The sequence below is a fragment of the Urocitellus parryii genome, chromosome 3 (genome assembly GCF_045843805.1).
Source record: "Urocitellus parryii isolate mUroPar1 chromosome 3, mUroPar1.hap1, whole genome shotgun sequence".
Classification (NCBI taxonomy): Eukaryota; Metazoa; Chordata; class Mammalia; order Rodentia; family Sciuridae; genus Urocitellus; species Urocitellus parryii.
The window spans coordinates 96,090,215-96,105,238 of NC_135533.1; the positions used below are offsets into that span (position 1 = coordinate 96,090,215).

The window sequence follows — 15,024 nt, forward strand, 5'->3', positions numbered from 1 at the left end:
TTCAGAGAAAGAGGATAAGGCAAGACCTGTAGAAGAACACTCCTCCACCTGGTTGTGATGGCATTTATGGGGACATCTTTACATTGTCATACATATGATGTCATCAAAGAGTCCTGGGGAGACTTTATTAAAAGTTCTTTTTTCCTCATCACCATGCAATATGTACAGGGATAAAGAGATGCACAAAGCATATAGATTTGGAAATATGGGCTTACTCTCAATCTGAGGTAAGCACCCAGTATCCACATGAGTAGGGAACAGAGAAGTAATTCATTACAAATCTTAAGGGTATTATTTTTTAGTAAATCTTGTTTTTAATGCTATCACCATCAAATCAGCAACTGTGAGACTATTTCAAAATATTTTGACATGAAGCAGGAATTAAATTCCAAAATGAATGTCCTTATGTAACTTTAGAAATGGAAACTAAGGTTGAGGATAATGTACTATTAAAAAGGCAATGTTCTCTCGTACTGGTCTGTCACTACCAATCTTGGCCTCAAAATCATAACATTGCTTTCCCTACTAATGAGCAAGTCCAATCAAATAGCAAAGCTCCAAAATAAACAAGAGAGCCATGTTTTAAATACTGTTTTTGAATACCCTCCATTCTAAAATACTTTAAAACAGCATTTGTCTTTTAAACCATGAAACTCACCTCATCTAATTACCCTTTATGTTAGGTGGCTAACAACTTCCTTCAAACAGCCCTTTTTAAAAAAATGTAACATAGAACTGCTATAAAAATACAGAATAATTATTCTTGTTCATGTAATTACCAAGGTAAGAAGATATTTATGGGGGTGAGTCCTAATTATGATAAATTGATTAGTTCAAAATTCTCATGCACAGCATGAACTCTAAGAATATTAGCTAACATGTATTAAGAAAATAATATATGCCAATATTTCGTTCTCAAAATTGGCCTCATTTATTTAATTCTCATAATAACCCTGTGGGTGGTATTATTTTTACACCCATTTTACTCATGAGAAAATGAGGCATGGTTTACTTACAGTCACAAAACAGGATTGTCTTGCATCAGAGCTATACTAATGGATGAGCAGGAGGAAGGTAACATTTGGAGTTCTACTTCATTGTGACAAAACTATTTTAAAATTTTATGTTGTTATTCTATTCTGTAAAATTCTAGGGGAAAATGTCAAGAAATCAGTGATTCTATGAGTGGGTTTTTAGACTAGCTGCAGATTCCAGAATTGTAGTTTTATGTATTCAAGCCCAGAATCCATTTGGATGTAACATAAGAACTCTTGCCTTCTTCAAATCCTTGCTTTGAGAGCTTCTGCATTTATAAACAAGCATGCACCAGAATTCAGCACGTCTTTTGAGTTGATCTGCTGAAAATGTGACTGTAAAATACAGTCAGACTTCATTTGGGCCATCCTTTGCTGGTTAGGTACATTGGCAATGAAAGATCTGAAGGCATAAATCTGGCAGCAGCTTCAAAATATCCAGTTGGCCCTGGAACGTTAACATGCTCATTATGTGCATTTATTGTGCATGGGTTTGCCGCTGTCTAAATCTACCCTGAGTCTCCAATCAAGAATAAGTATTGATAGGAACACTGCTAATATGACATGACTGGGGACAATACAGAGTGACATGACCTGAGGTGATGAGGAAAACACTTATGGTTTCCTGACTATCCCCCTCCCACTCCCTGCCACTTATCTTAATGCACATTACATCCCTGCCCCAGCAGTCACAGACAGAAAAGCCAAAATGTATTTACGAAGCTGCATCCATCGACACCACCCATGATTCACCTGAAATGCTATCAGCTACAAACTGACTTGTATCCACTGTCCACTATCTATATGCACCACACTCTGTGTCTGTAGTTCTAACTCTAGAGTTAGGGGCCAGCAAGGCATTGCCCCAAATCCCAGATACCTTTCACAAAGACCTACCAGGAAATCAGATGGGAAGTAAGAGAGTCATCTGAGTTGGCATTTGCTCCATAAAGAGAAAAAGATAACAAAAAGAACAAATTAGATTTCCACCTAAGACCAGGATATAGAGGAATCAACAGTACAAATAAACAAACCCTGTATATTTGTGATTGCTGAAGCAACTTTCCAGAGCACTTCAAGTGTACCCATTTCTAACCCACAAACACAAAGATTCAGAAGCACACTTTTAAATACATAATTTGCTGTATATTCAGAATGATTATTTAATCCTTATGCAATACCTGGATTTTCAGCAAATACAGGGGACCATAGCTGAAGTAATGTTCTAAACATGGTGAATTCTCAATCTCTACTATTGTATTATATCCAGAGAGTATTATTCCATAATTTCCTATATGAGCTTTTGATTGACCTAGATATTAGAGAAATGTCCTACAATTACTAAAAATATTTTCTCTAAGTTAAATAGGGATAACTGCTTGGCTTCTGTGAGCACTCTATACGCACGGAATTTATTTTTTTCATCCAAAATTCATGGACAAAATGGCCTATTCAACACGAAAAACATATTGCACATAATTTAATCTTTCTTTGAGTTAAGAAGCTTATTCTGAGATCTCCCTGAAACTCAAGAATTTCATTATGATTTCAACTTGATTGCATAAAAGAAATGTGAACACAGTATTTGGCAAGTGATCTGAGAATGGGGCACCCATGAACAGTGTCTGTGCTGCCAGTGGCAGGTCCCCCAAGCAGTCTCCTGACACCAGGACAAAAGTAAGAGCGATAATATGAACTCTTCTCACTTTCGGTAGTCGAACTAAACACAAAGTTTTCTCTCAGCACATACCATTACTCACTATGTAGACACTCTATAAACACAGCCAGAAAACCAAGACAAAGCCCAACCTAAATTTTAAATCCCACGGTGGCAATCTGGGATAAGACAGGGTTTCTCTTCAAAAATGAGATTTATATAAAATTGTTCTTGATTTTTAGGATCGAGATAAAGGCAAAAGACAAAATAATGAAAATAATGAGCTTAAAGTGGATTTCCATTTCTGAGACAATGTGCAAGGTCAATGGAATTACTTTAGAACTAGTTATGTAAAACTCAGTTGTAAGTAAATAAAGAAACGAATAAGATAAGGATATCACATTAATGAAAAAATAATTATTAAATTCTGATTCCTTTTCATTTCTTCTGATAATTAGTATTTTCTTCCTCATCAGATGATTAAAAGTGTAGGCAAATTTCCAAAGGAATTAAGTCATAAAATATGTTTTGAGAGAAGAGGGAAAGGAGAGAAAAAAGAGAGGCTGAGACAGAGAATGAAGAAATTAAAGAAAAAAAAGTTTAAAAAAAAAAGAGGAAGAAGAAGAAAAGCATTTTTAGAAGAGCAACCAGAACTTGAATTAAGTATGGCATTAATTTTTTTTCCTACCAAGTTTTAGCCTTGGCAGGTTTCTGCTAAAATGCAGGAATTTCATGGATGTGGGAACTGGTGATGGAAAATGCATTATTATACACAACAATTGTTGTACTTGAGAGAAACTATATGGGGAAAAAAATAACACCCTAGAATAAATACAAATGAAATTCATGTATCAAAACCAATACTGTGAAAATAGTTTAAATGTTTCTTGAATTTATATCTAGTCATTAACCTAAATGCAGATTTCAGTTCAAGCCACACTTCTGCCTCATGGTCAGAAGGCCTGAAAACCTGTGGCGTGGAAAATTGGCAGGATAAAGAATATTGAATTGGTCTCCATGGAAAAAACAGATTTTGGCAGCCATAACCTCCTCCCTGAGCTGGTCTCTCTCCCCACTTTCTTTCTTCCTCTTTGTTTCACCCTTGTCTCAGTAAAGAGGCCAAAAGATGTCCATGCATTAGCTAACACAGCAAGTAAAGATCAACCTGACAGTGCACTAAAGGACCTTCTCCTTGACCTTGAATCCCATGGTCAGAGTGAGCCCCGCAAAACGTCCTAGCCCTGGACTCGTCCTCTGAGCACACAGATTTCCATCTCTAGTAACTCTGACTCCCCTTAAAGAAGAAAATGATCTGGGACATCTGCCTCACCATCAACTCTAAAAGAAACTGCAATTCTCCTGTGGAAGTGACAAATCATTCACAAATCTCCCTACCCCATCCTATTTTACTCCCATGATTATCTCAAGAAAAGCAGATCATTTCCTGAGAGTTTTATTTACTCTAGAGGACAAAATCCAGGGACTCCTCCAAAATCATCTCTCTATCCTCCAGGTTCACACTCATCCCCCCTGGGACTAGCTTTAAGCCCACACTCCACCAAGCAGCCCACTGTTGGTGGAGGTTTTCTTCCAGCCTTGTTTCCGTTCTTCCCCAAGCCTGGAGCTTCCAAGGGATTCTTTACCAGGCCCCGCCAGTGGGTTTGGGGCCCTTTGCATGAAAGAATTGGGTCGAGAACTATCTCCCCCTCCACGTGAATGTTATGTCCGTGTGCTGTGCCTGTGCCTCTCGGTGGTTTTCACCCTGATCTTTTCTCTCTTTGCAGCTGGTTAATAATCCTCTAGCAAGTCAGGCCGCAGCGGCTGCAGCAGCCATGGGCTCCATAGCAAGCTCACAGGCCTTTGGCAATGCCCTCTCCAGTCTTCAGGGGGTCACAGGTCAACTAGTTACTAATGCACAAGGACAGGTGAGTGGGAGATGGGAACAAGAGTGAATTTTTATGGCAGATTGAACTCGGAAAGGAAATGAATTTCTTTTGCATGACAGTGATATGTAACTGCATCTATCTGAGGCAAATAAATAATGTTTACTAGGAATGTCAAGAATAGGAGAAGGGTTGGGAGGTGTTTCTATATTTTAGAAGCAAGATTTTTCTTTCCTTCCCCGAGGATGTCAAAGTTTTATTTTGTTTTTATTTTTATACAATGACTCATGTTATGACCTTAGTTGAAGAATTTACCTCTCGTTACTGGGGCATTCTTTGAAACAAACAAAAGTTAAATTTAAAAATAAAATTTCAGTTTTGCTTTTTTATTTTGCACTAAAAAAAAAAAAAAAAAAAAAAAAAAAAAAAAAAAAAAACCTTGGATCTAATAGAGGAAACTGGTAAGTTTCCTTCCCTGATTGCTGTAGATTTCTAAACAAATCTCAGTAAAGCCAACTTCTGGGTGTAGGGGAAACTAAGGAAGAAGTCCTATAAAAGCGACAAAAGGGTGAGTTAGAAAGATGCCAATTGCAAGTCAGCCCTGTGGCCCTGGCCTCTTGTTGATTCTCCTAGCAGCTGGGTGGTCTCTTTCTTGGGTGTAGATTTTCTTTAGTCTGTCAGAGCCAGTTATATCCTCCTATCTTAAAAGTCCATTCCTTTCCACGGCTTATGTGCCCATGTTCACCAGAGCTTCAGATAACCCAAAAAACCTAAAAGGTGCATAAATACAAGCAAGTGGAATCTGACCATATTGGGAGTATCTTCCAATGGAAAGCCTGACCCAGAACCCAGCTTCACTGTTAGGGTATGTGCTTCTCCAATGTAGCTGCTTATAATCATGAAACCCAGGGAGCTTTCATCCTCATAAAGATTTTCTCTCTCAGAGTTATTTATTTATCCTGCAGTCTGTTTATGTACTCTGCTTGGCCTGCTATGTGGAGAGCAGGAATTGCAATGTCTTAAACCCTGTTTTTTATTTTACATAAAGAGTAAACAAAGATGCATTATAAGCCAAACCATCTTCATCTATGTCCCAGTGAAAGAAAAAGCTGACCTTGTTATATTTCCTGGGCGGGTACAGGATTGTCCCGTCAGAACCCGGAGGGCTGAACGATGGAGCTTGTCAAAGACAGGCCCCGTGTAATGAATCATCTTATCACAGGTGCACACCACACATATTAAAGGAGGGTTGTATGAACACTGTGCCCTCTACAGTAACCTTTCAATGTCTGCTTTAACCCTTGTTCCAATCCCTTTTCATCAAAGGATCATTTTATGCAGCCAGCTCTAAATGGAGGCTCTCAAAAGCCTATTAAGATTTCTGGAGGGATGAGGTTGCTGGGGTGGAGGAAAAGTTGGTTTTAATATCTATAACTCATATTCATATCAGTTCGGTCCTGGAAGATGCTTCCTAGAGCTGTGCCCAGAAATAGAACACCCTCTTTCACTCCTGCCAGGTGCATGGCCCTTGAGATGTAAATTTTAAGAGCTTAAGATAGGAACAACACTTCCCTGGATGGGTATTTCCCTCTGATTCTTCTGTTCCAACATTCAAGTAAAATGCACTACCATATTCTACCACTTGAGTATTTATGATGGGTAAAATGCTTTATTATGTAGAAGGAATTTTTAGGAGTTTATTTTTCTGAAGATTTAATGGCTGATCATTTAGCCAGTTACAAATTCTCAGGGACTAGAGTTACAATGTTTGCTAGCCTCGGAGCCCAGGGATAGCTCCCAGCCCAAAGGTAGCCAAGAGATAATTAGAAACTCTGCTATGGTATTTGATGTAGTAAACAAACCTCTCAAAGTAGAAAAAAAAGGATTACATTTACAGAGACACTAATCATGCCCATTCATGACATCTTGCCTGTGTTTTAACACGTGTCCTATGGTATCTTAGTTAAAATACCTCTCAAGCACCACATACCAACAAAGATGTTGTGTCCGCCAAGAACTAAAAAATAAATATTAAAAAAAATACCTCTCAAGCAGATGATTTGGCCACATTCATGAAACACTATTTTTTTTTGTCTTAATCTTTGTAATCTTTGGGAATAAACACAGTCATTTTCCCAGAAAAGGGTGCATACCCTGCATCTGTTGGCACAAAGATACGTGTTTGAGCCTTTGAAGATGAGGTAAACAGCCTGTAGTCAAATTATACCCAAATGATACAAGCAAAGATTATTTGGTTTATGTTGTATGTGTGTGTGTGTGTGTGTGTGTGTGTGTGTATGTGTGTGTGTGTGTGGCTTGTGTTAGGGTAATACAAAAGGTAAGAATACATTAGAACCAGGTTAATACAATTAGCCTTGTTCAAAATAACATGGAAACTAGAATTACTATACCATTTCGATTTCTTAAAAGTCTCCAAGGAATTTTCCAAGAAAAGGTATAAAGAGAAAACTCTTATAAATTTAGAGACTATTTTACTAGAGCTTTTGAGGTCAACTGTATTTTTTTCTTTCCTCTCTCTTTGTTTCTCTTCTTTTTTTAACTTTTGTAATTTGCATTAAAATCTAAACCTATGTTTGAAAAGCACATTTTTCTGTTAGGTGTGTAGAGAAGGCATCAAGTGGGATAATTCTATTCCAAAATGCCCTGATCTTCACTCTCCACCTGCTAAGATTCTTTTGGCTACTTGGAAACAAAAGATGGGATTGCCCAGTAGGTAAGAACACTGCCTTTGAATCCAGACTTACTTGGGATTGCCTCTTCCTGGTCTTATGATCTTGGGCCAGTGATATAACCAACCCAAGCCACAACCTCACCCTTAAAATTCAAATGGAAGTCATGTGAAGCAGTCATACCTCCTGCAACCTGTGCTAGCCCCTGACACTCAGCACAAGTGGTATCACGTCTACTGCCTCAGATGGGCAGATGCCCACCCCACGTAAGGAGACATGCCAGAATCTTCCTTTAGGGTCCTGGCCTTCCACTCTCAATAGGAAGAAATCTCACAAACTAGCAGTTTGTTTCCCCATCTTGGAATCTGTGTCTCCGTTAACTGTATCCCAATAAACTTAGACAGATGGGAAATCTCACTATATCAAAGGGTTTTTATTTCTGCTCCCATTTTTTTTTTTTTGGTTCACCAGAACCAGTAATTTGAGCAAATATGAAAGTAAAACTGTCATTTCTATAAGTTCTAACTTTTCCCATTCATGTACCATTAATTCAAAAGGCAGGCCACTACTATTTAATAGAGTTATTCATTTTAACAGAAATGCTACATTCTAAGTCACAAAGTACATGTCTCACCCAGGAATGTTAAAAGGTTTTAAAATTAGGTCAGACTCGGCTTTAAGACGGGAAGGTAGCAAATGTCCTCCTGGTTATTAGTGGTCATAAAACTGATATTGGATATGGCATTGCTATGAACACAGACAGTAGTTCTCTTAGTGGATCGGGAGTTCATGCAAGAATTGTTAGGCAATGGAATAAGCCCTAGACATCTCTAGTGAATCTTTGAATCTCAGGTTGGCCAATAGCTAGCTCTATGACCTAGAGCAAATTCCTTGAGCCCTCTAAGCCTCAGTCTTCCTGACTACAAAATAAGGATGATAAAATCTAAGCCCCTAGGTTGGGAGCATTAAATACGATCATGGGGGTAGGGAGCCTACCACAGTGCCTGAGTTCACAGGTAAAGATTCAATAAATGTTGACCAGAATTATCTTTTTCATCACCACTTAGAGTTTTGTTTAGCATTTTCTAGCAAACCATATTTGATTTGCATATGCAGCAAGAGGCAATACAATGTATAGGCAAAGAGAAAGGGTTCTTTGAGAGCCAGACTCTCCTTCACTAGTCAGGATACCTTGGTCAATGTCCATATTCTCTCTGTGCCTCCAGTGCTTCATCTGAAAAGTAGGGATAATAATGACACCAGCTCTAGGATTAAAGTGCTTAGAATGGAGTCAGACTCACAGTCTTCTCTCAATGCTATCACTCCATAAATGCTATCTGTTAATCAAGATGATACGTGTTTTCAGTTCATAACTTCACATGAACCTGTGTTAGTATCTATGTGTGAGGCATTTGAGAGAGTGAGAATGTTAGTAGTAAGGCGTTAAGTTATTCTAAGGAAATCTCATCTTTATTCTGGATAGTTCAGGAGTGGGTTGGGGGAGTGTGAGTGTGTTTGTGTGTGATGTGTGTGTGTATGTTGTGTGTTGTGTGTGTGTGTGTGTGTTCCTAATACACATTCAGTGAGTATGTTCAGAATTTGGCAAGTAGATTTTCCATCGATTTGTTCAGCAATAGAATTGGCTTCCCTTGTGCCCCTGGCAATATCTCCTTATTGGCATTATTACAGAAAAGTAAAAGCAAATGAAATTTTATTTTATCCTGGGGTTAAAGAAAGCATTTTACATTTTAACTGAAGCTGAGAATGTTTCCTGATGAAATTAAGTCCTCGACCACTGTGAAGTTTTCTTAAGTGGTAGCAAGTAAACTCCAAGACCTCCTCCCCTTTTATCTTTAAAGAGCCAGTCAAGTAAAAACAACAACAAAAAAAATAACTAAACAACATTATTTTTAATGTACAAATAGAATAAAAAAGGTAAGGAGACCCACACAGGTTATTCAATAATAGACAAACTATAATATGACTAAATGTTGGCTGAGCAGAATTGGTTTGGTGAGACAGAAGGATTTGCTGTAGCAATGTAGGATAGAAGCTGCCTTCTAAAATGATCTCAAGCTGATGAAAGAAAAATTACTTATAGCCTATGCATTGTGGCTTGTACAAACCATTGCTTTTGACTTGCCTGTATTCAACTGCTGTGGGCTAGAGAAAGGTGTATGGAGAAGCAGGAATATATCACTAGCACTTTATATGTACACACCAACTTTCCAATTATCACTTTAAAATGTGATTTTAAAATATATATCTTAGAATTGAAGAAACATGATGCTTACATACAGATACTCCTCTGAATTGTAATAATGAACTAAATAATATCTCCAGAGGGCAGCAGAGTAGCTAAAAGCATGGGTTTTAGCTACAAAATACAAAACACTGTCATTTTTTAGTTGTATGGCTTTGGATAAGTTATATAACTTTTCTGGGCATTTGTTTTCTCATCAGTAAAAGGGAAATAATAAGGCTTTTCACATGTATTTGTCGTGAGGTTAAACTTGATAATAGGAAAAGTCCTTAGCACAGTTCCTGATATGTCTCAGGCATTTAATAAATTATACCTATTCCCTTCCAAATGAAAAGCCAGCAGTTGACCCTGCTATGTGCCACTGAAGTAATTTAGCACATAATTTAAATAGGAAGATGGGAATCTTTTAGAGCAAATCACTACAAGACGAACAAAGATAAAGTTATAACATATGCTATTCTCAGCCAAAGGATTGAGAGATAAATGAATGTATTCAATAAGTGTCTATTGAGCCCCCTATAGGTTTTATTAGATCTGCTAAAAGAACCAACAAAACTATAGCTGCATGAATTTGTAAAACTATTTCCAATCCCTGTGGAAAATAGTGTGTGATTCTGACCATGTGACCAAAGCAAATGAGGTACATTGAACATAATGGGCCAAAGCCAATTGACAAAGAATTTAGGGAATTTCACATATATTGTTGTATTTCTTTTTTAATGGTGACATGCATAAAATGTATATCAACTAACTGTACAAAAAAAAAACCCACAAAACATCCTGTTTACATTCTACATATTAGTTTCATTTCTCTTGTTCATTTTTAAAAGAAACAAAAGTTGGGCTGGGGATTCAGCCTAGTGGTAGAATACTTACCTAGCATGCATGAGGTTCTGAGTCCAATCCCTTCTCCCTCCCAAAAAATTACAGACAAACTTAAAATTGATACCCTTTCCTCCCATTCCTAAAGTAATTACATTGATAAATCGGTGACTCCTTTCCATGCAAGTTTTGAATTTTTTTACTACAAAATATTGAGAAAGCAAGATACAAACTGCATACAAAATGATACTGTTTTTAATACAGAGAAACAATAGAGTATATTTAAACATTTTACATAAATAAGAACCAAACCTATTTTATCGAAAGTTCAGAGTTGGCAACTGTGTGTTTTCTCACGAAGATTATGAACAGAGCAATCTATTTACATAATATGCTTAACTAATGGTTTCGGCTATGTTTTCCAAACCAAAACTCCAAACAGTCTGACAAAAGATTTTAATTTCTCATTTGCAAGTGTCATCATATGAAGTTTTTTATATATAAAAAAAGGTGTAAAACTTAAATCCCATTGAGTGAATTATATTCCAAGTAGCATTTTTTTAGAGAACATTTATAAAAATCTGCTCTGCCTAGAGACTGGGAAATATATGTTTGTGGGGTTACTAACATTATAAGAATTTTACCCAGGCTTCATTGAAGTAATAAAGATAAAACAACAATAATAAACAACCTCGATCTTTCTAATAACATATCAAATCTGCCCTTCGAGCCCGATTAAGAGCTTTATTTCCTCATTTCAGAAGAAGCAATTGCATTAATGCAGGTTTTCCTTAAGTGTGAGCCTTATGAGCCCCTCTAGAGGCTCCACAAACCAGGATTCCCAGTTTAGATGAGCTGCACAGCTGTCTAGCTTGGTGCCCACCATGAACTCAGGTCCTGCGCTGCAGAGACTCCCGTGGCTTATTCTCCTGGGTGGAGATGGGCAATCCGGCCACCCCTCGGAATTTAACTTTCTTAAACCCTCTTTCCCCAACCCAACACTTCACAGAATTTATATTCTCCGAGCAGGCTTTAGAAAAATGCTACGAAATAATTCACACTCATTCTTGTCCATGTTTTTTAAATGCAGAAACATTCATTTAAATCAGAAAAGAACTTCCTCCTAAGGAGGTTTGCTTTGCAACAAGGGCTTTGCTTTTGTGCAGCTGCTTTGTTGCCTACTTATCATGTTTCAGAAATAAGGGGTCTCAGACCATTCCAAGCACTCCCTGGGACTCACAATATGCAAACCGAGTGCAGATTAATGTGTGGTTGTCCCAAGGCCCATGCTGAAAAGACGCTCCCTTTGGAGTTTTGTAATCTGCTATATGAAAGGTCAGAAGTGGAGTCCAGGGAGGCGGTTGATGAATCAATGTTAAGTCCAGCTTTTGGGTCCTTGCCATTCTGAGTTGTGGCCCTCTTGGGTAAATGGTGCTTTTGAGCCTTGATAGCAGTGATTCTGCGGACTCTGGTCTTCCTGGAAGGTTTGGCCACCAGAGTGGTTCTGCGGCTGCAGCCAACACGCGGTACTGATCAGGGTTCAGGGCCCCACAGCGCCACCAGCAGTTGCACAGCGCAATCCCTCATCCCTGAACAATAGGCAGCCTATTGTTCATCCAGATCTCCCCAGAGCTGCCAAACGCTTCCCCTCTCTCCGCCTCACGCTCCACCCCCTCATTACCCACCTCCATTTCCGACAGGTAAGTATCCTCAGTCCAAAAACCTGTTCGACTTAATTTTTAAAAGCCTCCTCTGAGATCTTTCTTTCCACTTCACCAGCAAAACTCAGTCGTGCAACTTGTTATGTACAATAAAATGGGTGGGCAGGAATATACAATTTTTAAAAATCCAGTGTGGATTTTGCCCCTGGAGATTGAGTGGATAGGACCAGTCTTTCACCTAAAGCAGAATGTTGTGCGGTCATGTTTCCTGCCCTGATCGCAGCAACGTTTTGTTTTGTTTTTCTTTACTTTGCTTTTAATTCTTCATATTCCTACAAATAGGGAAATCTTTTCTCTCGTGTAGGCCCCTCTGTCAAGACTATTGGCACATCCTTTCTTTCTGAAGAATAGGAGAGGGGCCAATTAACTCCTGAAGGATCCCAATTAAGAGCTATAATTCTAAACAGGTAGTAACTTAAAGACGCCATTTATAGCACTAGTCAGAACCACCTTTTTTTGAATGCTTTTTCACTAGCATATTTGCACTCCAATTACTGCATCCTTATGGCAAAATTCTCTCCCTAATAATAATCATGTGGCTCATTTCAGCATGCTAAGTTCTTTAACCATGTTAACTCTTAGATGAGTGCTAAGTTTTATCTGGATATTCCCTTGGGCCAAGCAACTTCTAGAAAAGAACAATGAAAATAATATCTCCCCTGCTAAGCCTGCACCATGGGATTGGTGTCATCAACAATCCTCCTGGAGCAATTCATAGTTAGGTTTGATTATCCCAGCTGTGCAACTCTCAAGATGCCCAGGGTTAAGTGACTCCCTGGAATAAAACCCTTTGTAAGTGGCAGAACTGAGATTTTGGCCCAGAGGCCCCACCCATTCTCTTATACCACCCTGATTTTCTCTTTTTTAAAGACTTAGTTTACTTCCTAGATGCCCCATAGACATGTCAGAACCTCTAGAACTTTCATTTCTCCATCTGCAAATGAGAACTATACTTCTTACCCTTCAATCTCAGACTTTTCTTGAAGGTGTACATAAATACATATCTTTGAAAACTGTTGCTATAAATAATCAGGTAATTTTATTTATATTTTCACCATTATTATTTTTGCTGATCAAAGATATTAGAAGGTAAGTCTCTAAAGCAATAAGTCAGCTTTAGAAAGTCTATCTCAGGTCTGCATATCATCTTGCCAGAATTGGCCCAGGCAGATCATAGGTCTCTTGGCTCCCATAAGGCATTTTAACCAGAGGAAGGAAAGAAGCCTGTGATATGTGTAAATGTGCACACAGACACACACACACCCATATACACACACAAACACACATACTTTTTAATCCTCTTCGGGTGGTAGATCTAAAGGTCTATTTAATATATTAAAGTTTTATGTGTAAGGCTTTTAAGTGGGCCATACAGCATTACTGTATCTAATACAGTGCCTGCCAAATTAAACTGACAATTGTCTATTTACTTGGCTTTCAATTTATTTTAACATTTCACTGTTGCTATAAAGACTTAACAATATAAAGGATGTTAAACATTTAGCACTTCAATAGTGAATGCTAAGCATGTCCCTTGACCATATTTCTCTTGAAACCATGGTCCCTCCAGCATGCAGTGAGGACCTGTTTGACAATTTTGAATCTGCTGACCATACTGTTAGTAACCAGGTAAACTTAACAACCTTGTTTCCTCTAGATTAAAGCAACAGTCAGCTAAGTGATGTCCAGCCTGCTTCCCTAACACGACTATGCAGCTGCTGGACATAATAGCACCCTTTTCTCTGTAAAAAAAAAATGCTTTATTTAATCAGGATTATATTACTAACAAGGTTCATGTAAGTACCTTGATTTCCTCTGATGCCCTAGAATAAAAACATTCCCATCTGCCTCCAATAAATCTGTAAGTAATGTTAGGAAGCCATCCCAGGTAACCAAAGGGAGGGAACAAGTGATATGTACAGGGAGAAAAACAAACATCTCTTTTTAAGTTCACATAGAAGTTCAGGATTTGGTTGCAACTTAAACATGGACGATTTTTTAATGTGAGGATCTTCTCAGTATCACTGGGTTATAAGAGAACTATTTTTTAAATATGAAAGTGTCCTTGAGAGAAAGGATACTTATGCTTAGAAGGTGATACACAAATTTCTTAAATGAACACAAAAGGGAGTGGCATTGTATGCTCAGGACATGGTAATCTGGGGACTCTAAGAACTCATTTTGATTTTTGATAAATCAAAAACATAAAATCATATGTTTTAAGATATATAAAAATAGAGCATCTGCCCTTTTGGATCACATGCAAATAAGACAGTAGAAGTGGGGATGTTATCTATGGTTTTATGTACCTTGACTTGTTTCTGCAGTGAAGAACTAAGATGAATCAGAAAGCACTAAGAACTTGTTCTTCTCAGCAACTAAAGCTGATTCAACAACACTGTAGAAATGCTCCAAATATTTTAAAGAAGTTAAATATATTATTTTTTTTTAACTCTGAGATGTTGATTAAATTAATGATTCTATAACTAAATGACTCACTTGTTTTTTGATGTTCAGTATCACTACATCAACTTCTCCACTATTTAATGACATAAATGTCTACTTCATGAATTATTTCATCTGGATAGACTGGCAAGAAAAATATTCCTGATAAAACTATACTTCAAAAGTAATGTAAAATCCCAAAATTCATTCTATTGGCATTAATTAAAAGTCATTGAGCCTAGAACAGGACAGTCAGAAAATCATTGTGTTAGTGATTTATCCGTGATGATAAATCACATTTCCTCGGGACCAAATTTGAAATACCAAATGTATATATTTTTTTTAGGGACATTTAAAGTAAGAGCCAGGAAACTCTGAGAAATTCAGTTGGAAGGGTACATCTGGCCCTCTTCCATCTATCAAAAAATGCCTGATCATTGGGGATAAAGGTGCAGATTGATCATCTATGAAAATGGGGATGCAATTTTATGAGAAAAACTCATCAGCAT

General features: G+C 37.7%; 1 protein-coding gene across 1 annotated transcript in view; it reads left to right on the forward strand.

Moving 5' to 3' along the window:
• Positions 1–15,024, forward strand: part of Pou6f2 (POU class 6 homeobox 2) — a 454,978-nt gene that overhangs the window by 400,455 nt on the left and 39,499 nt on the right. Inside the window, exon 6 of the mRNA XM_077796791.1 lies at positions 4,476–4,616. Within this exon, the coding sequence (XP_077652917.1) occupies positions 4,476–4,616 (141 nt within the window). The remainder of the gene's footprint in view (positions 1–4,475; positions 4,617–15,024) is intronic.